At 50.7% G+C, this 27,403-nt stretch overlaps 1 protein-coding gene across 1 annotated transcript in view; it reads right to left on the minus strand.

Annotated features, from left to right (window-relative positions):
* The window catches only part of LOC100060505 (complement C3), a 40,695-nt gene extending 19,751 nt beyond the window's left edge, over window positions 1-20,944 (minus strand). The window contains exons 1-25 of the mRNA XM_023644588.2: window positions 20,671-20,944; window positions 19,735-19,927; window positions 19,106-19,268; window positions 18,939-19,009; window positions 16,900-16,994; window positions 16,714-16,796; window positions 16,539-16,629; window positions 16,182-16,284; window positions 15,975-16,101; window positions 15,632-15,747; window positions 15,385-15,531; window positions 14,790-14,999; window positions 14,452-14,658; window positions 13,904-14,062; window positions 13,398-13,527; window positions 13,045-13,116; window positions 12,683-12,883; window positions 10,217-10,325; window positions 9,862-9,947; window positions 5,128-5,270; window positions 4,825-5,037; window positions 2,004-2,070; window positions 1,818-1,904; window positions 837-1,040; window positions 262-337 (exon numbers count right to left, since the gene is read on the minus strand). Coding sequence (XP_023500356.1) covers window positions 262-337; window positions 837-1,040; window positions 1,818-1,904; window positions 2,004-2,070; window positions 4,825-5,037; window positions 5,128-5,270; window positions 9,862-9,947; window positions 10,217-10,325; window positions 12,683-12,883; window positions 13,045-13,116; window positions 13,398-13,527; window positions 13,904-14,062; window positions 14,452-14,658; window positions 14,790-14,999; window positions 15,385-15,531; window positions 15,632-15,747; window positions 15,975-16,101; window positions 16,182-16,284; window positions 16,539-16,629; window positions 16,714-16,796; window positions 16,900-16,994; window positions 18,939-19,009; window positions 19,106-19,268; window positions 19,735-19,927; window positions 20,671-20,744 — 3,227 coding nt within the window. The 5' untranslated portion in view covers window positions 20,745-20,944. The remainder of the gene's footprint in view (window positions 1-261; window positions 338-836; window positions 1,041-1,817; window positions 1,905-2,003; window positions 2,071-4,824; window positions 5,038-5,127; window positions 5,271-9,861; window positions 9,948-10,216; window positions 10,326-12,682; window positions 12,884-13,044; window positions 13,117-13,397; window positions 13,528-13,903; window positions 14,063-14,451; window positions 14,659-14,789; window positions 15,000-15,384; window positions 15,532-15,631; window positions 15,748-15,974; window positions 16,102-16,181; window positions 16,285-16,538; window positions 16,630-16,713; window positions 16,797-16,899; window positions 16,995-18,938; window positions 19,010-19,105; window positions 19,269-19,734; window positions 19,928-20,670) is intronic.
* Between the last annotated feature and the right edge of the window lie 6,459 nt (window positions 20,945-27,403).

Genomic DNA, 27,403 nt, shown 5'->3' on the forward strand with positions numbered 1-27,403 from the left:
CCAGAGACTGACATCCCAGCCAACCAATGAGAAGAGAGGGGTGGGGCCCGTTTCCCTTCCTGGAGCTCAGGGCCGGGTATTGCCTGCAGCGGGTGCTTAAAGCTTGATGACTGCATGTCACTCAGCCAGCGGGCACCTTGGGTCTGCGGGTGGAGGGATCCATTCACACAGGGCTGCGTGGGCGAGGCCCCCTAGACTACCCGAGGCCAGGATCCGGGCCCTGCTCAGGCCGAGGATGGGCAAGCTGACCACGCGTCTCACCAGGTGCTGGGCGGCCGGCTCAGGAAGGCTGCATAGGCTGAGCTGGGTTGTCTGTAGGCCAGCTGCTGGGTGTACCCTGCAGGGAAGGGAGAAGTGTTGGGAGAGGAGCGGGGGCTGAGAGGAGGGGGGTGGCTGGTGCGGTGTTGACAGGGAGAGGAGGGGTTTAGAGAGGGGACAAGGATGCTATGAGGGGCAGGACAGGGGCTCAGAGAGGAAAGAGGGGGCTCAGGGGAGGCGTATCTGGGGGGAAGGGGGAGCTTAAGGGGAGAGGGAATTAGACGGGGGGTGGGGGGGGCGGTGCCAGAGAGAGGAAGGAGAAGGAGTTCTCAGAGGAGGCGGGATTCAGAGAGGGGAGGGTTCTCAAAGTGGTTCAGGGGCCATGGGGCCTCAGTCGGGGAGGGAGCTCTGAGATGAGGCTCAAAGGGGCCGGGGTCTCAGAGGACGGAGGGGGAGGAGCTCTCAGAGGAAGGCGGGGCCTGGATAGGGGGCGGGGTCTCAGGGAGCACAGAGCTCAAAGACGGGGCTGGTGTGTGTGTGTGGGGGGGGTGGTCACCAAGAGGGTTGAGGGCGCCTACCCTTCTTGATGAGCTCCAAGGACTCCTGCCGCTTCTCCAGGCCGAACTTCTCCCACTGCTCGGTCTGGTCCAGGTAATGCACTGCGATGACCGTGGGCGTCATGCTAATCATGTTCTGCTCGCCGCAGCCCGAGGGCGTCACGATGAGGTGCTTCAGGCGCTCCCCGTCGATGGCGTCCTCTGCCATCTGGGCCACCGGGGTCCCTGCAGCCGGGTAGGAGGTGGGTGCTCAGGCAAGATGTCCCACCCTGGTGTGGGGTGGGATGAGGAGGGACAGGGCTGCTCTCGCTGTTCCCAGGCTCCGACCAGCCAGGGCCAAGGGGTCAGGGACAGCTGAGGGACACGTGATTGCAGGCGGAGCTGCAGGACTGAGTGGCTGGAGTGGCGGGGGGGTCTGCCTCTGTGGGGGCAGGGGCTTTCACTTCACAGGCGCACTCCAGTCTGGGGTCGTCTTGTGACACCATTAGTAAATTCATTCCAGTAACCACAGTCATGACTACTCATATGTGCTTAACGCTATTTGCCAGACTCTGTTCTAAGAGAACACCTTATAGTATCTCATTTAATCCTCCTGACAACCCTTTGATATAGATGCTATTATTTTCCCCCATCACAGATGAGGAAACCAAGGGTCTCTCCTCAGAACCTTACAGCTCACAGGTTGCAAGGTGCCTTTCCAGCTCCTTCTTGTCCCTTCTCACCCCAGTCCTCCCTCCTGGGCAGTTGGTTCCAGAATTTTTGCTGTTGAACTATACAGCTTCTCATTTAAACATCTTCATCAGCAAAAGCTATTTTCTGAGCTAAATACTGCCTGGAACCTTTTATAAAACAGATCAGGGAGAAGTTGTTCTAGCTGAAGCGAAAGAGGCAAGCACGGTGGTTAGGTATCCCCGGAATAGATGGAACTGGGTTCCCTTCTGGGGCCATGGCCCCCCTGACACCTTCCTGGGCCCCGTGGGCTCAGGGCCAAGAGCATCTCACCTTGCAGGAGGATCTTGGTCTCTGACTCCGTGTCTGGGACTTGGTCGCTGAGGTCTGCGGCAGGGACCTCCTCTCGCTGCACTCCATCTGCCAGACGAACGGGGGACTCCGATGGCACCAGCCCCCCCCCCCACCCCACCCTGCACCACCCCCCAGGTCCCATGCCCTCGCCCATGGCTGACTCACTTTGGCCCAGGTGTTCTGGATCCAGTGTGCGAACGGCCACGGTTTTGTTGACTCTGATTCCTTCCGGCTAGATGGTGTGGGGATCAGGTGAATGAAATGACAGACAGACAGACAGATGGTCAGCAGAGTGCTGTTGTTTGGGATTACCATACCAGAGACATGGTGGCATCTGCCCTGTCTTAGCTGTGTCACTGGGAGCCAGTCGCTTTGCCTCTCTGTGCCTCTGTTATAAGGAAGAGGCAACACAGACACCTACTTTCATGCTGTTGTCATGAGAATTAAATCAGAAATTAATAACAAAATAAGAAAACCTTTTTGAAATCTTCCTCTGTGCTTAGAAGCTTTACTCATGTTAAGTCAATTGATCTTCACAATGTCAACTTCAGCAAATTTGTCACTTATTTTACCCTTAAAATGAGTTTATTTGGGAAAAGCCAAAGGAATTGCAATCGAGGATGTGTGGGCTATGGCAAACCATAGACAAATGCAGAAAACAAAGGAGGGAGCTGCTTTTACAGAGAAATAGGGGAGTGGGTGGGGCTGCCCTAAAGAAAGTCCATTGGAGGAAAGTAACAGCTCAGGGTGGCAACAGCTTCTCATTGGCTGGGCTGCAGCGTTTCTCATTGGCTGAGCCGCAGCCTTTCTCATTGGCTGAGCTGTTGCCAGGTGGGGAGAGAAATCTTCCTTCACCAGGAAAGTAGTTTAACTTCCTTTGCAAGATGCAAGCTTATGTCTCTTCCTGTTTGGAGTAACTGATGATGTGTGATGGGGCGTGAGAGCTCCCCCTATAGGCCTTCCCGACTCCAAGTTAGTTAAGGTTTCTTTTATTAGTTTCCACAACCACCCCCCAATGAAGAGGATATTGCTATTATCACACACATTTTAAAGATGGGGAAACTGGGGTACAGAGAGGTAAAGTAACTCGCCCAAGGTCACACAGCTAGTAGAACAGAACTGAGGTTTGAACCTTGTAGTCTGGCTCCAGAGTCTGTTTTTAGCCCACTGCCTCTCAATGGGGGTTAATAAAATAGAAATAAAAATAAAATAAATTTTAAAAAGTAAAATAAATTTTTTGGGAGGCCAGCCTGGTGGCTCAAGTGGTTAAGTCTGCACATTCTGCTTTGGCGGCCCCGGGTTTGCTGGTTTGGATCCTGGGTGCGGACCTACACACCGCTTGTCAAGCCATGCTGTGGCAGGCGGCCAACATATAAAAAGCAGAGGATATGGGCAGGGATGTTTGCTCAGGGCCAGTCTTCCTGAGCAAAAAGAGGAAGATTGGTGGCAGATGTTAGCTCAGGGCTAATCTTCCTCAAAAAAAAATTTTAAAAGCAAAAATATAAGTAAATAATAAGTAATAAATAAAAATATAAAAAAGAAAATGAAGATAAGTAAAGGAATGTGCTTAAGTACTTAGCACATAGTAAGCACTCAATTAAAACAGGGGCCATCTTAATTAGCATCAAAGGCCCAACTCAAGCTCTTGTGTGTCTACAGACAAAACTCCACGCTGGACAGCAGCTGTTTTTGCCTTCTGAGAACCTCTTCTCCTTTCACCTGGTAGTAATGCCCAGACTTTCCTCTGCAGACTGATTTTCCTCCAGGAGCATGCTGGTAAATATTTAACATCCACGTTTGCAGGAAGAAAAGATGCTGATGTCTTGTGCTGTCAGTTTCCATGGTGTAAATATCCCCACCATGATGGATTTCAAGCTACCAGGGCAGAAGGGGAGGTGGGGGGCACACTGGCTCTTGGAAGCTGGGCCATGCAGGCTCGTGGACACTGCTGGAAATTCTCCCAATATGCTGAGCCATATTGGAGCCAGATGGGAAAAGAAAAAGTGTGTCCCTAAATAAACCTAAATACTTTTAGGTATTTTTTAATGGCCAATTTTATCCCAGAACATTAAAGTAGTTGGAAATATATGAATCTGTTTCCCTGAAAGCCAGGATAGAAAAATTATAATAAATTCTGGTTTGGGTATAAATAAAACATTTTAATGTAAAATCACACCATCGATTTTATATATGTTTGGTTTTTGGTGTTTCAATATTTTTTTCAACTACTTTAACATTTTGGGGAAAAATTAATCAGTAAAAAAAATACACATAGGCCCATCTATGGGGGCACTCATTTTTCCTTTTGCTTCGGACTCCAGTTTGGCATCACTTGACACTGTCAGATCCTGCCTCTATTGGAAAGTTTAATATTTTGTTGGTTGCGCATATTTTGGCCTTAATTTTGATTTCTTAAAATATTGCATTAAAATATGATCTTGCTTATGATCACACATTTTGCTTTAAAATATCAGTAAGACATGATGAGACATTTTTATTGATGATTTTATCTCTTGTTCTATTTGAAAGTGTTCCACACTGTGAAAAATAGTAGACCTAACTGTTAACATATTATTAAGGGTAAATTCATAGGTAAAAATAGAAATTTTCTATGTTCTTGCATCGTATATTATTGCTTTATAAAGTTTGTTCTGTAAAATATGTTTTCCCAAGATTTTTAAAGTCAAAAGAAAACTCCTATACTGAAATGTGTCACAAAATATCATATTTGATATTAAAATATATTTTAACAAAAAGATATATTATTGGTCTTTATTACCGACCTTTTGGCATCCCCTAAAATTCCATGCCCAGAATTGGCTCACCCTAATCCTGGCCCTGCTTCCGATTTTCTAGGACTCCCAAATTTCCTAAGCTGGACATTCTTGGTGGCTCAGAGCCTGGGTCTCCAAACTGGATTGACAGCACGGGGAGGACAGCAGCCTTTCCTGAAGAACAAGGGGCAACAGGTGCCCCAAGGACTCACCACGACCCTCAGGGTCTTCTTGACACCATCGCTGATGAAGTAGTGGTAGACGGCAGCCTTGACCTCCACCTCCTGTAGGCCGGTCTTCAAGGGCACAATGACATAAGGCACAGCCAGCGAGGACTTTGGCGGGATGGTCACAGTCTGCTGGTAGCGCCTCTTGGAGGTGGCCAGGCTGCAGAATGCTGGATTGTAGAGCAGTTCCACCCTCACCTGCCGGGGGCCGAGAGTATCAAGCCAGGGGCACGTGCCGTGGGTCCCCCTCCAAGCCCCCCACCGCGCCTCTGCTGTCGCAGGGCCCACCTTGAGCTCTTCTGCCTCCCGGTAGTTGTAGAGGACAGCTCGGATCTCCACCTGCTCGTTGCGCACGACAGAGTAGGGCAGCCGCAGGTCAATGAAGAAGTCTAGCATCACTGTGACCTCATAGGGGTCAGCCACGCAGATCCCTGCCCAGGTGGAAGCAGAACGCGGGGTGTCAGGGGTGTGGGATGGATGGGGTGGACAGGGTCCGAGTTTGAGTCCAAGTTTCCTGCCCCCCCCCGCCCCAGAGTCTCAGAGCTTACCCCTGACCACGGGAACTGTCTCAAGCTCAGCCTGTCTTTGAAAAAGGAGCCCGTAGACTATAAACAATGTTAATGGTGGTAAATCACAGAGGGGGATGGTGGCTGGGAGTTTCCGTGATTTAGTGATTCTCATTTTCTTTGTGATTTTATTCATAGATAGATGTGCAGGAGGGAAGAAGGCATCATTGAAGGGTCCACATCTGTGCTCCCCAGAAGGGAAGCCCCAAGTCCCTCCTGGTCACTGGGCACTTCTGAAATATGGCTAGCTTGAGCGGACACTGGACTCCTTCTATTTCATTTTAATTAATCAGATTTAAACTTAAAAACCAGTGCTCACTGTGAATATCCTAAAACCCACTGAATTGTGCACTTTCAAAGGGTCACTTTTATAGCATGTGAATTATATCTCCATTTTTAAAATCATGCTTGATTCAGTGATTGCAAACTTTTAGGTAAGTTTCAGACAATGTGAGTATGCCGAGCTACTTTTTCAACTGTAAATTTTACGAATCTTAAAATATGGATCAAAGTCTTCCCAAGGAAAAGTTAGCAATCCTAACTGAGATGCACTGTAAGTATAAAGCACACACCAGATTTCAAAGGCTTAGTACAAATAATAGTAAAATATATCATTCATAATTTTGAGATATTAATAGGGTATTCCTAACTATTGATGGATTTATTTTTGTAACATTATTATTAGTGTCATAGTGGTTTTGTAAATTTTTACAAATGTTGAAATGATAATATTTTGGATATATTTGGGTTAAATAAGATGTCTTACTAAAAGTGATTTCATCTACTTTTTTTATGGTCCTCCCCCAAAATTTAAAATGACATATATGGCTCACATTATATTTCTGTTGGAAAGTGCCAACCTGCCTTGAGAAAAAATGATGCTACAAACATGGTTACTTGTGATACAACAGTTACCAGATCAAATTAGAGCAAAGTGTTGATGCAAGTGAAACTTACAAAACCACTATCACATTAAAAGTAATGTTACACTAAGAAATCTATTGATTTAATAATAATTTCTTTGTTTATTCTTTTTTTTCTTTTGCTGAGGAAGACTGGCACTGAGCTAACACCTGTTACCAATCTTCCTCTCTTTTCCTTGAGGAAGAATGGCCCTGAGCCAACATCTGTGCCAATCTTCCTCTATTTTGTATGTGGGACACCGCCACAGCATGGCTTGATGAGTGATGTGTAGGTCCATGCCTGGGATAGGAACCTGCAAATGCCAGGCCATCAAAGCAGAGAGCACAAATTTAACCACTATGCCACCAGGCCAACCCTTTTGCTTATTATTTAATGGTGAAAGAAAATAATAACCAGAGGCATGAACAGAATCCCTATTCTCCAACCTACAGCCATTTATTCATCACCCTCAAGGTCTGTTATAGTCACTGGTGCTATTTACCTTCCTTAGCAACAATTTGTTTTTACATTTTTTAAACTCAAATTTAACATGGTATCATTACGGTACATGAGAAACCCAGCTTCCTGTGCCATAAATAGGAGGTTACCCCAAGGAAAACAAAACAATTTTGTTAAATACTGGCTAGTTCATGTTGCCTGCAGAAAGCTAGACCTCTTCCCTCTCTTTGTTAAAAAATAAATAAATAAAAGGGGTTAAACAAGAATTGGAGCGGAGGTGATAGCATCCTTGCACCAGACTTAGTTTTTCTTCTGGAAGGAGGTGGAAGGATGGAAAGAGAACTAAAAAGCATTGACGTCTGACACCCAATTTGTGTCATTTTTAAGGAAGTCAATCAATTTTTCTGTGTGATACTGTAACAGTGGGTACATGTCCTGATACATTTGTCCAAACCCACAGAATGTAACACCAAGAGTGAGCCCTAAACTGTCACCTCCAGTTAATAACAACGTATCAATATTAGCCCATCGATTGTAACCAATGGGCTACATTAATGCAAACAGGAGTTAACGATACGGGAACTTGGGGAAAGTGAGGAGTATATGGCAATTCTCTGCACTTTTTCCTCAATTGTTTCTGTAAACCTAAGACTGTTTAATAAAATCTATTAATTAAAAAAGGAGCGATTCTGATGCATGATTTGTATTATTTAAGAAAGTATCTATGCAGCTCTGAAAGGCATCTGCCCTTGGACTCTAAAATACATTTGACTCCAATAACAATCATCATCATAATAATGGCTCATTCATTAAACATTAATAATGTGCCAGGCACTATTATAAGGGTTTTACATGTATTAATTCATAAAATCCACCCAACAACGCTTTGAGTAGGTACTATTTGTCTCATGCCCATTTTATGGATGAGCTAGAGAGACTGAGCAACTTGACTCAGCCCACACAGCTGCCCAGGGGACGACCTGAGGTTGGAACCCAAGCCCTTGAGCTTAGGAAGCTCCCCGCTTCTAATCCTATTGACTCTTCAATTCCTAACAGCTCAGGAGATGAAAAATTTCCAAGTTCCATCGATTACAATGCTAAAATTCTGAAGCTCTAAAGTTGATTTCTTGAAAGGGCCATCGACTGGTGGTCTTGGATGAACCAAGTCACCTTCCTTCCCTGGCTTCAGTACCTTCGTTTAGAGAATAATAGTACCAACTTCATAGAGTTCTTGTGAGCATTAAGTGAGATAGGATGTAGAGCGTTACCGCAGTGCTTGGCAAGACAATGATATTGCAAAGATGTCGCAAAGGCACAGAGAGCAGATTCTAAAACCACAGGGCCCTTTGGGATTCTGCCCCTCCAGGGGACATTTGGCAATGTCTGGGGACATTTCTGGATGTCACAACTTGGGGAATGGGTACCGGCATCTAGCAGGTAGAGGCCGTGAATGCTGCTCAACATCCTGTATTGCACAGGGCAGCATCCTACCACAAATTACAATCCAGCCCAGAAGGACATCGGTGATGAGGTCGAGAAATGCTAGTGCAGGGCAGAACGTCTCCAACTTTCATGTGCACACAAATCTCCGGGGATCATATTAAAATGCAGGTTCTGATTTGGCAGGTCAGGGGTGGGGCCCAAGATTCCGAATTTCTAACCAAATTCAGGTAAAGCTAATTTATCAGGTTGCTACTGCTCCAGGGCACATGCTTCAACCAGCAAGGATCCTCACACAGACCTCAATATATGAAAATATCCAGCAGGGAAATATAAAGATGCTCTGACTTGAAACAGGGATGGGAGCCACAAACCAGAACCATACTGAGCTGTACTGGTGTCCTAGGCAAAAAGAAACCTATATGTATATGACTTTATTTGAGCTCATCACTTGCTCAAGAGGAATTGTCAGAAAATTTCAATTCCTTCAATCAGAAACAAGACAGGCAAAGAAGCAGAAAATCTTGAAGCCAGGAAAGTAAAATGATAGTAAAGTATAATTTATTATAAATTAGAACTAAGCAAAATTATAATACAGTATAATAAATAGTGACTTTGATATAAATAAAATATTTATACTTACTGTTGCGAGCTTTGATATACCTGCTTTTTCATGTTTCAACATTTTTTCAACTACTTTAATGCTTTGAAAAATATTAACCTTTAAAATATACATAAAGCATGCATATGGGGCACACCTTTTCTCTCTTGCCTCAGACCCCAATATGGCTCGGCGCGGTGCTGAACTCTATTTAAAAACTGGATATTTTGTTCATCATGGGTTCCTTTGCATTTGCTTTGATTTTTAAAAACATGTTGCAGTAAACTCTTGATGGCTGAGTTTTTTGGCACCCACTTATATTTTGCACACAAAATCAGTGCATCGCCTTCAACACCCAACTCTCTCCTCTTCTATAAAACACCGCATTTGGCCAGAGCTTGTCAAGGTCTCACACATCCAGCTGTCAGCAGCGAGTGGGACAGGCAACACCTTTTTGGCCTGTTTCCCAATCTGACCACTAATGTTTCAATAGCTCTTTGCATCTTGCTTCCTCTCCTATTTTTCTTAATCGCTTAACCCACTCTCACGTCGACATCACCCCCTTAAAGGATTTTGTTGTTGCAATTGTTCTGTATGATACAGTAATGGTAGATACAAATCATTACACATTTGTCCAAATGCATAGAATGTATGACACCAACTGAGCCGTCATGTCAAGTATGAACTTGGGGTGACAATGACCCCATGTAGATTCCTTGATTGTAACAATTGCGCCACTCTGGTGCAGGATGTCGACAGTGGGGAAGGCTGTGCATGTGTGTGTGTGTCGGCGGCGGGGGCAGAGAGTATGTGGGAAATTTGTATACTTTCCACTCAATTTTGCTGTGAAACGAAAACTCCTTTACAAAGAAAATCTATTTACAAAAAGCACTGACTACGTCACCCACAGTTCTAGACTCTTGACTCCCCTCAGCAACCAGGGGGCAAGGGACGAGCCACCAAGAAACAGAGGCTCTGTCAGGGTGGGACGAGAAAATGCCCAGGATCCCTGGGGCCCTGCCTCCTGAGGTCGGGGCCCCCACCTTCCCTCACCTTTCTTGTCCGACAAGCTCACAGCCAGAATCTCCCAAGTGGTGATGGAGTCTTTCAAAAACACGTTCATGATCTTGGTGGAGATTCTGGATGGGGGAGAGAAGGGGACATCAGGAGAAGGCATCGAGCAGAGTGGAGGGGGACAGCTGGTATGGAGGGGCCCCAAGGGCCCGGTTGGAAGGGAGCACATGTAGGTAGCAACATTCTTGGTTTTTCTGGGCTGGACTGTGGGGTTCCACAGTGATTCCAGAAAAGAGGGGGGATTGGAGGTGCATGCAAATTAAAGAATCTGGTCTGGGGCATTGATAGGAGCTGGCCCAGGGGTGGATTGAAGTGGGGGGTACTCAAGATTTACCCATTTTTCTCTGGTTCTTTTAATTCCTCTATGGTCCACAGCCAACTCTCAGGGAACTGGCTTCGGGAAACGATGTCCTCTTCTGGCATGATGTCTTCATCCAGGTCACCTGCGAAGGTTGGGGGTGCAATCTGGGTTTACAACAGACCCACTTTCCCCACTGTGCCCTTAAATATTCATCTCGGCAGCCCTGGAGGGGTTCTTAGTAGGGGAACACACCCACAGCTGTATGATGACTTTTGGGGGGGGCCAGGCATGTTTGATTTTGGGGGATCCTTCCTCCATAAAAAAAATATTAAAAATCAGATTTTAGGGGCTGGGCCCGTGGCTTAGTGGTTAAGTTTGGCACGCTCCACTTCAGCAGCCTGGGTTTGGATCCCTGGAGTAGACCTACACCACTTGTGGGTGACCATGCTGTGGTGGCGACCCAGATACAAAAACAGTGGAGGATTGTCAACAGATGTTAGCTCAGGGCGAATCTTCCTCAGGAAAAAAAACAAATAAATAAAAATGAATCACATTTTACAAGTGTGTTGCTGTAACAGCAAAAATAATTCAGGCTGGGTTACATTCCCTTTTTTTCCCCCTCTGATTTTCAAAGGAATGAAAGCATTTGTGTGCACCTCGAAAAGTGGCACAGCTCCCCACCCCCGCCCCCAACACCAGGCTCGCTGTGTCTGATGGTCATATCGATCCTGAAAGTAACTGAGAGATTCCCCAGACTTGATGTAGACTGCTGAGGAGATGACAGCCTTTAAAAGCCAGCTCGATACCATCAGCCAATAAGCAAAGTCAGGCTGGGGTAGAATTCAACACTGGCTGAGCTTTCTTCAAGAAATGATGGACAGATTTTAATTTGTCTCTGGGTTTCCCTAACAACAAAGTAGGTAGGATTCCGTAAATGCTATACCCGCTCATACTCTAGAATAAGCTATCCAAGTGTCTTTGGGGTGCTAACATGTAAGCCACCCTCTGTCACCCCGAATTGGCTAAAGAAATTGTGCAAAGCTGGGGAAAAAAGCATCCATGTGCTTATAAACCATATCCCAGTAGGTCAGAGGTTTTCTCTCCCTTTCCCAGTAGCCCTTTCTATCTTTGTCAAAAAGAGTTTCTGGGTCACTGGAATGGAAAGCAGCATGCCTAAGTCAGTATAATTTGCAAAAAGGTGGAAGGTAGTGTACTTTGCTCATGTGTGTTGGGAATCGTTGTGTCTTTTTTGGGGGTGGGAGGACGGAAGGGGTGCTAGTTTTTTGGCTAAAAGAATTTAGAAATATCTGTCCATTTTGGCAATGGCTGCTTTGGACAGGCGGCTGCTTATTTCTAAGCCGAAAAAAGAGATAGAGGTGTGCACAAAAAAATCATGCATTACCATGTAAGGAGTCCTTATCTGTTATCTTAAATGCTAAGCAAAAACAGGTTTTGGGGAAAATCTCCCTGGGCTTAAATCTTGCCGTGATCTGATAATTAAAAGAAATTTTAAAAAATAACTATATAAGGGGGACCAGCCCCGTGGCCTAGTGTTTAAGTTTGGCATGCTCCACTTCGGTGGCCTGGGTTTGGATCCCAGGTGCAGACCTACACCACCCATCGGTGGCCATGCTGTGGCGGTGGCTCACATACAAAATAGAGGAAGACTGGAGCAGATGTTAGCTCAGGGCCAATCTTCTTCAGCAAAAAAACCCAAACAAACAAAACAAAAAACACTAAAAAAAAAAAACAAACCTATAAAGGAAGAAAGAGGAACGTCACAATGGCAAAACCCAGCAGACCCTGTCTTAATTAAGAGATCAAGGTTTGCATCAGCAATAACGGGACAAATTGGTGCCATGTGCCTCAACGTCAACGATAGGATGCACCAAGAAGGACATAATCTCTCTTCTGTGATAGTCTTACCCAAAAGGCAAAACCTGAATGTGATTATGAAGAAACATCAGACAGACCCAAGTTGCGGGGTGATCCCGAAATATCTGGCCTGTATACTTAACGTACATCAAGAACATGGAAGTCACAGAAAGACGATGAAGTGCTAGGGATGGGCCAGATCTAAGGAAACTAAAGAGACCCTGACATTAAACGCAACCTGTGTTTCTGGACCCCGTCTTTTTCCTATAAAAGTCCAAACCAAAACAACTGATGAAACTTGATTGGGGTCTGAGAATTTCATGGTGGTAATGAATCAACCTCACACAGGGCCTCCTCCCCCATCAGACAGGGCCTCCTCCCCCCTCAGACAGGGCCTCCTCCCCTCCATGAGACAGGGCCTCCTCCCCCATCAGACAGGGCCTCCTCCCCTCCATGAGACAGGGCCTCCCCCATCAGACAGGGCCTCCTCCCCCATCAGACAGGGCCTCCTCCCCCCTCAGACAGGGCCTCCACCCCCCCATCAGACAGGGCCTCCTCCCCCATCAGACAGGGCCTCCTCCCTCCCATCAGACAGGGCCTCCTCCCCAGGCCCCCGTCACTCACTCCTGGCCAGGCCCAGGGGATAATCCCGCCTGTGTTGGAGCCGCAGCTGGGTGATGTGGGTGCAGCAGTCCAGGAAGGCCTTCACGCACGCCTGGCTGTGGAGGATGAACTGGGCCCTGCGCTGGCACGAGAAGCCCATGGGGTTCTCCCGCATGCCGTGCTCGCAGCACTTGCGCAGCTCCTTGTCCTTGTACTGGCCCGCTGCAGGGGCACAGACCCCACTCACAGCCGGAGGAACTCAGGACAGACCCCGGGGAGGACTGCCTCAGGGCCCGGCCCTCCCTTCCTCCCTCTTTGGCTGGGATCCTGATGGGCAAGGCCCAGGGTCGGGAGGCGGGCGAGGGCCAGCAGAGGGGTCCCACCTTTGTCCATCCTCTTCTCCATGAGCTGCACGGAGCGGCGTCGCCGGGCGGCTGGTTTCGGGCACTCAGGATCTGGGGGGCAGGGGGACCAGGAACAAGCTGGATTAAGCACCTACTGGACATCCTTGGCTTACTCCTCACAGTGGCTGTGAGGTAAGGATGCCACTGCTCCAATTTGACAGGTGGAGAAACTGAGGCTCCATCTCAGTAAGAGAAGTGACTTGCTAGACGGTGGTGGAGGCAGGACTTGAACCTGGGGTCCCCTGAGCCCAGAGTCCTGCCCTCAACATGCCTCAGCATCTGAGAGGTGGAGGCACGGTCCTGCCCTGGCCCAGCGCTGGCCGCATCCTCACCTGCCCTCTGGGCGGTCTGCAGGTCTTTGTTGGTCTTGAGAGCCAGCCCAGCATCCATGAAGACGCCGGCATAGTCCCTCCCACTGCCGGGCGTGCAGCCAATGTCTGCCTTCTCCACTGTGTCCCAGATCTGCAGGGTGGGAAGGGGGTCAAGGGGAGCATGAGGCCAGGCCAACAGTGCCTTCACCAATTCACTAACATGTCCATCCAACCCACCTCCATCCTCATCCCGGTCCCTGGCCGTCCACAGTGGATGGTTCCAGACTACGTGGCATAGAGCCATGTCCATTCCCATGACCATCTCCAACCTGGACCCTTGACCATTCAGATTCCCATTTTTACCCTGACCACCAACATATCCCTATGTCCATGTCCATTCTCACCTCTTCTTTCAACCCTCACCTAAACCCACTTCATCTGTTCTCCCCAGTGCCAATCTCACCTCAGCCCAAAGCCACCTCTTTGCCTGCACCATTGTCAACACCCCTCAGTTTTGTGGGGCGTACCTTCCTCTGTGTCAACTTGTTCTTCTTATTCAGCACAAACACGCCCTTGTCCACAGCCACCAGCCCCACTCGGGCCCCCCGGTCACCCTCTATCTTGAGGGTCATCTGTTGCCCAGGCAGATGCTGCTTCTCCTCCTTGCCACCACCTTTCACCACCAGCTGTGAGGAGGGTGGAGGGGGGAGGGTAAAGTCAGTCCTGTCAGGCCCCCGTGTCAGTCAGCCGAGGACAGAGGAGATCCTGGGCTGGGCTGGAAGGACAGAAAGGTGGAGACAGAGAGAGAAGAAGGGAGATGCACAGAACCAGGATCAGGCAGAAAGGCAAGGAAAGAGAGACAACTGGGAGCAAAAGAGATACTGAGACTGAATCAGAAAAGGAAGAAAGAACAAGATGGAAAAGGAGAAGAGAGAGGCAGAAACTCTGCGAACGTTGGAGAGAAATGGATTCAGAAGGCTGGAGAGAGGCAGAGCCAGAGGCACAAGACAGAGAAAGGATGGCCAGGCGGAGAGTCGTAAGATGGGCAGAGAGAGGGGGATGCAGGGAAGCTCACCGTGCCCACGCACGAGTCCTTGACGTCCACCCACACGGAATCGGCCACCACCTCCCTCTGGCCTTTGGCGTTGATGAGCGTGTAGTAAGCCACCAGGCGGAAGGAAGGAATGAAGTCCGTAGTGATGGTCAGGGGCAGCACCACCAGGGCCTGGCCGGGCTCTCGCACCTGGCGTCCTGCTTTCAACAACTTCCCCTTGTTCATGATCTGGGGGGGCAGGTTGGCATAAGGATGGGGAAGATGGGTGGGAGGATGGAGGGGATCCAGGATGGGGGAGTGCTCCTGGGGGTGCTGGAGAAGCGAGGAGGAGGGGCTGGGGATTCTGGGAAGCCACAGACCAGGTAGGTGTAGTAGCGAATCTTGGCCTCCTGGCCCGGGTCCGTGCGCAGGTGGAAGTTGACATTGAGGGTCTCCCCAGGCTTGAGCTCCGTGCGAGGCACGGAAAGGTGCAGGTAGTTTCCGGAGCCGCCCAGGGTGTTGTAGGGGTGGGCCTGCATGGTCTTGGTGGCCTGTCGGGCATCCGGGATACCCTCCTTCCTTGTTTTTACCTGGGCAGGGAAAGAGGGATGCATGTGGGTCCCCCAAAGATGTCCCCATCCTAATCCTGGGACCTGGGAATGTGGGACTTTGCAAATGGGATTGAGCTGAAGATCTGGACACGGGGAGATCATATTGGATTAGTCAGGTGCGTCAAATGTAGTCACAAGGGTCCTTATAAGATATCCAGGCAGATGGCAGGACACCACTCTGCAGACAGGAGCCCCTCTACGGCAAAGAAAACACCTCTATGTGCATGGCAAGACTCCTTTATGCAAATAAAAGGACCCCCACCGTGCACATGGCAGGATCCCTTTGTACAAACGACAGGACCCTGCTGTACCAATAAAGTCCCCGTCTCCCCGGTGTAGGGTCCCGAGGCTGGCGCAGACTCACAGTGATGGTCAGGGGCTGCTGGCTATTGGGGGTGTTGATGCTCAGCTTGGCCACGCCATCATCCTGGGTTAACGACTGCACATTGCTGCCCTGGGTGACCACGGGGATGCGGCGGGCTGGGGAGCCGTCGGGGTTCGTCACGAACACCTGTGGGTGCAGGGGCAGGTGGAGGGGGTTGAGGCAGAACCAGAGGTGTGGCCAGAGTTCAGGAGCAGGGTGGGGGGTGCAGCCCCATCCTGGGTCTCACCATGAGGTCGAAGGGCATGGCTGGTTTGAAGAACTTGGGCGTCTTGGTGAAGTGGATCTGGTAGGGGGAGGTCACGATGGGGATCCCGCTGCGCTCCGCCTCCACCATGTCGCTGCCTGAGGGGGCCAGCCATGAGGATGGGGTCCTGGACACCCTTCAGGCCCAGGCCTCCTCTCTCAGATTGGACCCTGCCTTCAGATTGGGCCTCCCCCCTCAGACTTGGCCTTCCCTATCAGACTGGACCCCACCTTCATTCTCGGTCCCCTCCTCGCTCAGATGGGCCTCCCCTCTCAGACAGGACCACATGGTGGTGCTGGGCCTCCACCCTCAGACCAGGCCTCACCTGAGTGCAGGATGACGGTCACAGACACGTACAATGACTTCCCCACCAGGGCATCCGCTCGTGAGGGCTGTACCCCATTCAGCAGAACGTCTCTTTTCAGCACGGCCTCCCCAGTGCCGTCCTCGATCTGGGGGAGGAAATGAAGGCTCAGGGAGCAGAAGGGCTCAGATGGGAGGGAGGGGTTCAGAGGGGGCCTCTGTCAGGTACCACAACACGGGTGAGGGACTGGGCCAGCGAAATCCTTCGGTCACCATCCTGGACCCCAAAGATGACAAAGGCTGTTCCATCCACATTCTTCCCATATAAGAACCTGCAAGGTGAGGACAGTCTCAGATTCTTCCCTCCTGAAAAGGTGAGTTTCTGCCCCAAACCTGCACTGACCCAGAGCCCCCGGTCTCTCACCTCACCCTCACCTGGCCCTTTCTTGGCCCTTACCTCACCCCTTATCTGGTCCCTCGCCTGTCCCCTCAGCTCATCCTCATGTGGCCCTCATCCAGTCCCTTACCTGACTCTCACCTGTCCCCTCACCTGGCCTCTCACCTGGCCCCACCCCTAACCCCTCACCTGGCCGTGATGGTGACCTCCAGGCCATTCGGATCATCAATGTAGTAGAATTTCTCTGTGGGCTCCACTTGGACCTCGAAACTGGGGAGCACTGTGTGGGGACAGACAGTGGTGGTGGGGGGCCGGCTCTGGGCCCAGCCTGACGGACCCCCGCCCGGGTCTCTCATCCTCTTACCATATTCCTTCACCTCGAACTCGGCGGAGAAGACCTGCTGTGGAGAGTCTTCATAATGGACTCGGATCTTCCACTGCCCCATGCTGCGGAGAAGGCAGGCGAGTGATCCGGCCGGGCCCGGCAGCCCCCCACCAATCAGCCCGGGCTGGGGGGGCCCTGAACCCCCTCCTGGAGGGCAGGACATACTTGACCAGCTCCGGGATGTTCCAAGACAAGGGCAAGATGCCAAACTGGTTGTGAGAAGACAGGGAGTCCCGCTTGATTTGAATGCCATCGGGGGTCTGTGGGGAGACAGGGAGGGGTGTGGCCCTTTACATTATCCCTTTGGCTCTCCTCTCCCTCTCTGTGTAGGGCACTCTCCTTGTGTCCTGACCACAGGGACGTTGGTTAAGAACATGCACCTCAGTCAGTCAGCCTGGGTTCAAATCCCCACTGTGCCGCTTACAAGCTGTGTAACCTGGGGCAAGTTACTTCACCTCTTTGTGCTCAATGTAAAAGAAGATAAATATAGCCCCTACTTCACTGACTTGGAACGTAGTTAATATAAGCTCATGATTACCTGTGTCTCTCTGAATTCAAGTAATAACTAGCATTTATTACCTACTTTTCTGCTGGACCCAGGGCTAAGCATGCAGTGTGTGCTAAGCCACACAGAAGTGCCTACATTCAGCTTTTTGACCCATAAGAATAGCAATTTCAGGGGCTGGGCCCATGGCTGAGTGGTTAAGTTCATGCCCTCTGCTTCGGTGGCCTGGGGTTCACTGGTTCAGATCCTGGGTGTGGATCTACGCACCGCTCATCAAGCCATGCTGTGGTAGCATCCCACACAGAAGAACTAGAATGACTTATAACTAGGATACACAACTATGTACTGGGGCTTTGAGGAGGGATAAAAAAAAAAAAGTGGAAGATTGGCAATAGATTTTAGCTCAGGGCCAATCTTCCTCACGCACAAAAAAAAAGAAGAACAGCAATTTTGCGTGGTTTCACCTAATACACATATTACTTCATTGTTGTCAATGGTGAGACATCAGCAGACACCAAGTAAAAATCTGGTTTTCTGGCTTCTCTTGGAAATTGGGATATCTGTGGATAATGCATGTCTGATGGCACAAGGTGACATCTAATTAGAGCTAGGCAGATCTGTGCCTTTAGATGGGGTGTGTGTTCTCTGTTCTCCAGGGATCCCACCAGCCCCCAAACCCAGCGCATGGCCATCAGAACATGGTCCCTGTTAACTTTGCATGATTTCAATAAATACTCGTGAAGATCCTATGAGGAGGACATCCCTCCTCCCTCCCTTTTCCCCTCCCACTCTCCCTCCCTTCTTCCAGTAAGTTCTTACTAAGCTCTACTATATGCCAAGTACCGTGTGGGGTTCAGGAGATAAGGCCCTGAACAAACAGATAAAAATCCCTTCCCTTATGGAACTTAGGTTCAGTGGAGTTTGGGAGAGAGGGCAGTTAAGAAATGAAGGAATCCAGTTTATAGGGTGCCAGGAGAGGGCAGGAAGGGAGGAGAGTGGGGTGTGTGAGTGTGTGTGTAGGGGGTTTTTACAATTTTACAAGGGGCTCAGGGAGGCCTCACCTTGAAGGAGGGGAGGGGGCAAGCTGTGTGGCTATTTGGAAAAAGAGGATTTTCTGGGCAGAGGGATCAGCCTGTGCAAAGGCCCTGAGGCAGGACCTTGGCTGGCATGTTGGAGGAACAGTGAGGAGGCCCATGTGGCTGGAGCTGATGGAGCGAGGGGGAGATGGGGGGAGAGTAGGGCAGGGAGGGGACGGGACAGGTTGGGTAGGGCCTGGGGGGCCCCTGAGGAGGACTTGGGCTTTTACCCTGAGGGAAGTGGGAGTCCTGGAGGGCTGTGGGAAGAGAAGAGAGGGAGCTGACTCTGGCTGCAGTAGGCAGAACAGACTATATAGCACTATTATTATTTGTCATTATCCCAATCTTCAGATAAGGAAACTGAGGCTCAGGAAGGTGAAGAGACCTGTCCAGAGTCAGGCAGTGACCAGGGGTTTATCTAGAGCTGGAATCAGGTGGGAGCATCACTCCACGCCCTAGGTCCCTGCCTCATCTCTGATCCTCCCCCTGTTTGTGCCTCGATGTGTTTCTTTGCCCTTGGGTCTCTGCTGCTGTGCCTGACCCAGTGTCTCTGTCTCTGTCTCCATGTCTTGTCTCTCCCGAGTCTCTGCCCGGGTGTGTTTAGGGCCCTGGCTGGTTGGTACCTCGATGCTGACGATAACGGTCCTGCCCACGGGCAGCAGCTTGCTGTCAAGGGTGAAGATCCGATACAGGACTGGGAGGAGGCAAGAGAGGAAGGGACAGATGGTGAGGCCCTGCCTCTCCCCACGCGCCTGCCCCCGCCCTCTCCAGCCACCCTCCAGCCCCTTACCCGTGGAGCCTGGGGTGTAGATGGTCTTGTCGGTCTGGATGAAGAGGTACCCGCTCTGAGCACCGACCAGCACCACCTTCTCCACCGTGGTGCCCCCGAAGGACGCATGGACAGTCACGAAACTCTGCCCCTTTGCTGATCTCAACTCCTTGCTGGCCGGGATCTAGGCAAGGACCAGTGCATCCTTAGGGGTCTGCTTCAGGGCCCCGGGTCCCGGGTCCAGCCTCTGGACCTTGGGCTGGGTCCACACCTGCCCCGCCTCACAACAGAGCCTGCCATCCCTCCTGGTCTCCCCCGTTTGCCCAGGTTTGGGGAATGGGGGGAGGGGATCTGGGAGATGGGGTAGGGATCCGAGAGGGGGATGGGGAGAGGGAACCAGACAGGGGGTCAGAGGACGGGAGTTCAGAAGGGGAAGAGGGCTCAGAGACGGTCGGATGGGAAAGGGTGGGGTTCAGAGGAGAGACTTAGAGATGGGAAGGGCGCTGAAGGAAGAGAGGGCTCAGAAACGGAAGGCGCTCAGATGGAGAGGGGCTCGGAGGGGTGGGTCTCAGAGGGGAATGCATTAGCAGGGGGAGGGTCTCAGAGAAGGGGGGGGGTGTCAGTAGGTCCGGGCTCCAGTGTGCTCCCACCTTGATGGTGACCGTCCCCAGGTAGCCATTGGCTTTGGTCAGTATGGTCTTCTCGCTGGACAGCACTTGCTTCTTGGCCGGGAAGTCTTGGACGGTGACAGTGACAGACACGTCCCCTTGTACTTCGTGGGCCTCCAGCACCACCATCTCCTGGTTCTCCAGCCGCAGGATGTTGGGGGTGATCATGGAGAACCTGCCAGAGTGGGGTATGGGGGTGGAGCTGACGTCCCAGGGAACCGACACTCCAGCTCATCGGAGTCAGCGCTGTCCCCGGGGCTCTGCCCGGCCCCTGGTCCTGGAGGGTTCCAAGGACCTGCGACAGCCAGGGGTTGCAGATTCCATTGACCCCTGAACCTCAAAGCCTAACCAGCAACTCCCCAAGACTCTGGACTTCCAAACCCATAATTGCCTAAGCCCACAGTCCTGGAGCCCTAACCCCTAAACCTTCAAACTCCCGCAAGTCTCTAAACACCCAACCCTCTACATGCCCAACACCTCATGCTCCGAACCTCTAAACCCCAAATCCAGAAACACTCTAAACCTAAGCCTCTAGCAGACCAAGCTTGTAAACACAACCACATCCACCCCCCAGTCGACAAAAACCAAACAGCAGATCCCTAAGCTTGCAAATGCTGATGCTCCCAAATCCTGTGAGGTCCAGGTCTCTGAGATTCCCAATCACCCCATCAGGAGTATCACTGAGCACCCCATAAGCTCTGGACCTACAGGCCCCCGGTTCTATAACACCCGACCCCCGTCCCACAGCACCTGAATTCCACAAGCTCTCGACCTCACAGGCAGCCCCAACTCATAAACATCCTGACCCGTGAGCCACAGACACCCCAATGCACCTGAATTCTGAAGGGGCTGCTCCCCACAAATGCCCACTCCCACCTCAGAAGCAGCCTTAATGGGGGTGGGGTCGGGACTACTCACAGGGGGTCCCCCAGGGCCAGGGGGAGGCTGCTCAGCAGAAGCAGCAGCAGGCTGGGACCCGAGGCAGGCCCCATGGTGCAGGGACCGTGGAGGGACAGAGGGACGGAGGGACTGAGGGAGAGGACGGGGAGGAGTGAGCAGAGACCTCTGGAAGCCTCCTCTTATCTGGTGCCCGCCTCCTTCTCCCCTTGAGCCCAGCCCTCCACCCCCCGTCCCCCCCCTCTTCCCTGGGACTGCCCCAGATTTCTCAATCCCATTTCTTAAATTTTTCAATGCCTGGGGCAGGCACACCCTGGGGTAAATAACCTGAGGGCCTGTCCTCCTGCAGCATGAACAGAACTGCCCCTGTGCTGGACTCCCTCAGGGTCAAGGCCAGCTGGTGGACGGGGACCTCTTCCTGTCACATCCCCTTTGTGCTGGAGGAATAGTGAGGGCCAGAGAGCCCCCCACCTCGGGTATCTGGGCCTGGCCTCCCGTCCACTTTTAACCATGCATTTATTAACCAAATTCTTCCCATGAGTCCATCTCTTGGCTGGTAGCTAGAGTCTCACTTCCATGCTAGGCTGAGGACAGGGGACAGAGTCCAGCACAGACGCTCCTAGCCCCATGGAGTGTCTTCCCCAGTTGAGACGAAGAACTCTGCTTCTTGGAGAGTCGGGGAAGGCTTCTTGGAGGAGGGGACATTTCAGCTGGGCTTTGAAGTATGTGTAGGAGTCCCTACCCAGGTGAGGGTGTTTCCTAGGGCAAGGGGAACCTGGAGCTCCCTTTACCTACCCTTCTCAAGATGCCTGAGTAGCTATGATGGTTAAAGCAAGTCATCATTGAGGAAAGTCCCCATTGCTAGCTTTTGTATCTTTCTTAAATCAACATTCTTTTATGATATTATTATTATAAATTGTATCTAATGTTTTGTGTGTGAGTAGCTAATAAGTTCATACAGTTCAATATCTAAAAGGTCAAAGTGGATATACAGGAAAAGGTAATCGTTCTGCCATTCTTGTTGCCAGCCATCCAGGTCTCAGAGGCACCATGTAAGCACATCTGGAGTGTCTTTGCATGGGTATCTAATGCGTTTAGAAACATTCACAAGTTTTGCAAACAACTATCAGTATGCTCCAATACTATTATTCTTCCTGGCCTCCCTGGGTTACACCTTGCTTTTTCATAAACAGTATATCTTGGAGATTGTTTCATTTCACTGCAGAGAGCTTCCTTGTTCTTACAGGCACCTGCCTCCTATTACATGGTGTGAGTAACCAGCTTCCTGCTGCCGGACAGACAGACTTCCGTGGTTGCAAACCATGCACTCTCCATTGAGTCATCTTGAGCCTGCCTCAGTTTCCAGCTCTGACACTTAACAGAGGTGTCAAGCTACTGATAGCCACCTGAGCTTCAGTTCGCTCACGTAATGTGGGGTTATAAAAGCGCAGACTTCACAGAGTTGTTATTGCCATGAAAGCAGATATTCCTAGGTCAAAGTTTATAAGATTAGCAATCTTGCTGGATACCACTGAATTCCCCTCCCTAACTGCATTGATTTACATACTCGCCAGCCCTGCAGGAAATTGCATTTCCCCACTGCAAAGCTATGGATCATTGCCCCGGTGTTGTTTTCATTTGCATCTCTCTGATTCCCAGGAAGGCTGTGCACCTGGGGTAGGGGGTGTGTGAAGTCCGGCCATAGGAGCAGAATGGGATGGGGGTGGGGACCCCTGATCCCTGGAGGACTGGTTTCCAAAGCCCCATCAAAGGGTTCACGGGGAACTGGTCTGATTTCCTGTAAACGAGGCTGTTTTCCTGGCCTTGCCCTCATGCCTGGAGTGGGGGAGGCCTGGAGAAATAGAACAAACTTGGCCTCTGTCTGCTTTGATTGCAACATCCTTTCTTTGAAAGAGGAGGAGAGAGAATGCAAACACCTGCTTACTTTGCAGAATTGGTGGGGATTCAACTTCTGAAAAGGGGGATGGGGGTGAGGTGGGTGGGTAGTGGTACCTGCTGGTACCTTCCTCTGTTTTCCTCTCCCATAGCACCCCTAAAACCCACCCCATTTCCTGGTCTCATTATAACCTTCAGCATTTGGGCTGTGTGGTTTGACAACCCTGAGAGGGAATTCCAGCTGCCTCTGTCTCCCCACCAGGCTGGGTTCCTCCTTTCTCTGAGCCTCAGTTGATCCTTCTGAACAATGGGACTGAGGATGGTTTCTGCTGTTTTGATGATTAAGGGAGCAGAGATGCTTTCCTCAGCTCAGCTGTGAGGGGTCACACCACGTACCTCGGCAGAAGCAGATCCACCTGATCTCCTCCTGGCAGGGAGAGGCCCAGGTGCCACCTCTTTGTGCACAGTTCAGACCTGGCCGCTCGGAGTGGTCAAACGGCAGTGCTCATTTTGTCTTCTCCGAAAACGTTGAAACTTGAAGTAGGTAGTAAGATGCCCCGTGGTGGTGGAGGTTGGGAAGGGTCCTGGCCCCGACTTCCAGTCACTGACTAGAGGGGTGGAGGTGAAGGGGGAGTAAGGCCCCCGGGGAGGGAAGAAGGCGGCAGGAGGAATCCTTCATGGCTTTCTCCTGGGGGATGTGCATTTGCGCCCAGATGTTTGGGAGGAGGATGTTGGGCAAGACGAGCCAGCAGGGGAGGCAAGTAGGAGGCTTAGGGGATGGGACTTGCAGTCAGCAGGCTGGCGGGCGTGGAGGGTGCAGAGGGAGCTGCCTGCGTTGCCAAATGGGATAACTGGGCTGCACTTATGCTAACAAAGCATTTGTTATTTATCTGACATTCAGATGCAACTGGGTGCCCTGTATTTTGTCTGAAAACTCAAGCTGGGGTGCAGGAGAGGATAAGGGGAAGGAAGTGGGGATGATTTCTAGATGGCGAGGCCAGGCACCCCCCTCCCCACCTCACCCTTGCCTAGGTGCAATAATCTCTCTGCTACACCCCCGCCCCCGTCCTTTCCCCACAGAGATGCTGCCAGGCCTGGGAACAGCAGGGACCGCTCCCCTCCCTCCAAGCCCCCCATTTCAAGGATGGGGTCCTTGCTACACTGCTTCCTGAGATTTCCCTCCAGGACCCACAACCAGGGCCCCTCTCCTCCCACTGCACAGCCTGGGCTCCCCTTCCCTCTCATTACTCATTAACTCTCTGGTCACCTTGACCTGGGTGAATTGATTTATCTGTCCTATGGCTCCTTTCCCCTGCTTCATGCACACTCCCCAGAGGCCTGGGCACCAGGGGACCCCCCACCCTGGGGGACACTGGGGGCAGAGGTTTTGATTCCAGCTCTGCCGTCTCCCAGCCTCAGTTTCTAATCTGTAAACTGGAAATTCACAGCCACGGAACCTCCCTCTGGGTTGAGATGACAAACTGGTGGCATCAGGCAAGCAGAATGCTAGGCATGGTGCCCCTCACACAGTGAGCGCTGGACATGCTGGAACCGCGTTTTTATTTTTACGCACACCTGCTCCTCCTCCCTCTTGCCTTATTTTGGTGGCAGCCCCACCAGGCCTCCAAACCAGAGTCCCCTCTTCCTCTCGCTCCCTCACCCCCTGTGTCCAGCCGTCACCACCCCCTGGACTGCCTCTCCCAGCCCATCCTTCTCTCCATCCCCGTGCTCCCTGGCCTCCCTTCTGTAGACTGTCCTGTTCCAGTTCATCCACAGCAACTGGGCTTTTCTTTTCTAAAACACACCTTTGTATTCCTTCTACAAAATGAAGATGTGTAATACGTGAGTACGCGCTCGTGACAGTGAACACCGCCATGAGGCTCAGCGACAGCATCTCGTCTATTTCTCGTATCTTCACTTGTTTATTCTGCATGCTGTAGGTGCTATTACTATCTCTATTTTACCGATGAAGAGAACTGAGGGCCTCAGTCACTTGCCCAAGGATCCTCTAGCTGGTAAGAGCTGGGATTGGAACCCAGGCAGCCGGACTCCAGAGTTTGTGCTCCTAAATGGTATGTGTTTCTGACTGCTACTGTAACAAATGACCACAAACCACAAACACCTATTTATTATCCTACAGCTCTGGAGTGCAGAAGTCTGAAATCAAGGTGTCAGCAGGGCTGTGTTCCTTCTCCAGGGGAGAATCTGTTCCTCGTCTTTTCCAGCTTCTAGAGGCTGCCTGCATTCCTTGGCTCATGGCCCCTCCCTCCATCTTCAAAGGGCCTCATTATAGCCTCTGTTTCCATCATTACATCTGCTTCTCTGACTCTGACCCTCTTCCCTCTTATAAGGATGCTTGTGATGACATTGGGACCACTCGATTGATCCAGAATAATCCCCCATTCTAACATCCTTAACTTAATCATACCTTCAAAGTGCCTTTTGTCATGTAATGTAACATATTCACAGGTTTTGGGGTTAAGGATGTGGGCATCTTCGGGGCCATGATTCTGCCTACACCAGCATGCACGTGGAGGAAAACATCCACCCTGCATGGCCATGTCCCTTCCTGCTTTAATCTCTTCATTGTCTCCCATGGGCCTGGAATGGAGTCCAAGTGTGTCTGCTCGTCTTTAGGCTTCTGCTAGCTGCTTTCGCCCTCCCACTGGCCCCAGCCAGTTTGGCAGAGGGACCTGTGAGTTATTCTGGGCTTCTCTGCCTTGTTCTCATAACTTCTTCAGTCTGCAATGCCTCCCCACTTCCTTCTTTGGCTGGATGGCCTATTTATTCATCTGGGCCCCAGTTAGACTTGTTTCCGCTGGCAGGAAGCCTTGACCGTGGCCTGATTCCCCAGCCCTCTGCCATGCCTGCAGCCCCCACCGAAGAAAGCTTCTCAGAGCTCCAAAAGGGGTTCTGGGTGCTCTAGTTAAAGGGTGAGGTGGGGCAGGGGAGGAAATGCATCTTGGGAGCCTGCCCCCAGGTGTGTGCACAGGTGCGTCTTTAACCTGAGGTCACTCCTCGATTCAGGGACAGTCCCTGAAAAGTGAGGCTATGTTGCTTGGCACTGTGCTGAGTGCTGACATTCATTATCATATTTCATCCTCAAGGACCTTACAGGGCCCCCATTTTATATATAAGGAAACAGAGAGGTTAAGCCACTTATCCACTTTCACAGAGCAAATGGGGGCAAGGTGGAGATATTTGGTTGCACAGAGTCTAGAGGCAGTGCACGCAGAGGTAAAGGGCAGCTCTGGAACCAGATGGCCCACGTTTTGTGTCCTTAGTCTCCTGTCAATGCATTAGCTGTGTGATCTTGGTCAATTTACTGTGGAAATTAATAAAAGCAACCTTAACTAAATTGGAGTCAGGAAGGGCTGTAGGGGGAGATCTCAAACTCTATCGCACATCCGTTGATGAACAGAGGATTCCCTACACTGCATAACAGTATGCCTGAGAGATCCATGCATCTATACATCTGAAGGTGAGTGGACTGGACTCCCAGGAGGCAGTGGAACCAGGGGAGGCAGCCCACTCCCTCTCTCTCAGCAGCAGCAATCCAGGGTGCAGACCCTCATATAGTGATGGTGAGCTGAGGCAGCAGGCACCCAGGCATGCCCAACTGCCAGCAGCATGGAGCAGAGGCAGCAGCAGGTGGCCTGGCCCTGTGTGACTGCCTGCAGAGCATAGAGGAGACAGTGGCAGGCTCTCCAGTCTCTTGCAACTTCTGGCAGAGTGGAAGAGAGGCAGTGGCTGGCTTCAGCCTGCCTGACCGTGAGCAGATGTGGTGGAGGCAGAAAAAGCAGGCTTGCTCCCACCCAGTGGTGACAGGTGGAACCTGTGACCAGAGGCTTCAGGAACCACAGCAGAGATGGTGACCCAGCCCCCAGTGGCAGCACCCCCAACGCCAGCTCCACCAGCAGCAGGGACTACACACAAGTCTCTGGGTTCTTGGGTCCCTGGCAGCAACAGTGCCCCATGAAACCAGCACTCCTGACAGCAGTGAAACCAGCATCCCCAGACAACCTGGGAGCAGCAGTGCAGGTGATGCACAGGGCAGCAGCATCTTAGCCTGTTGAGAGCCTGTGGAGGAACACGAGACCCAGCTGACCCCAGAAGCAGCAGAAGTGCTTGTAGCCTGGTGACCCCCATGGCAACACCTGAGTCTGCAGCAATGTCATAAGCAGCAAGGCACCAGAAACCTCAGAGGCACAAGTGGCACAAGGAGGGCACTGACAATGCCTCTGGCAGAGGCAGTGGAGGGTGGAAAGGGCAGCCTCTCAAATACAATCAGAAGAAGCTCAGAACCAAAGTAACCAAAACTGTACCCAAATAAGACAGGTGGTTACTCCCACAGATGCACCATTAGAGGATCGATTCATTGAACACCATGAAGACTGCAGTAACAGAGGACAGAAGGAGAATGACAGCTCTCCAGAAACAAAACCTGAAGTCACAGAAGATTACATTCTAACTGTCAGAGAATTGAAAATAGCTGTCATAAAGAAACTCAGTGAGTTACAAGAAAACTCAGAAAGACAGTTCAGTGAGCTCAGGAATAAAATTAATGAACAGCAGGAGTACTTCACCAAAGAGATTGAAACTCTAAAAAACATAAAAAACCAAAACCAAAACAAAAAAAACAAATAGAACTTCTGGAGATGAAGAACACAATTAATGATATGAAAAAATAATGTAGAAAGCATGAAAAATAGAGCAGACCGTATGGAGGAGAGAATTAGTGAGAGCTCGAAGATAGAAACCTAGAAATGATTCAGGTGCAGGAGGAGAAAGAACTAGTTTTTTTAAAAAATTAAGAAATTCTTTGAGAAATATCTGACTCAGGAAAAGTAACATGAGG

The sequence above is a fragment of the Equus caballus genome, chromosome 7, assembly GCF_041296265.1.
Source record: "Equus caballus isolate H_3958 breed thoroughbred chromosome 7, TB-T2T, whole genome shotgun sequence".
NCBI lineage: Eukaryota > Metazoa > Chordata > Mammalia > Perissodactyla > Equidae > Equus > Equus caballus.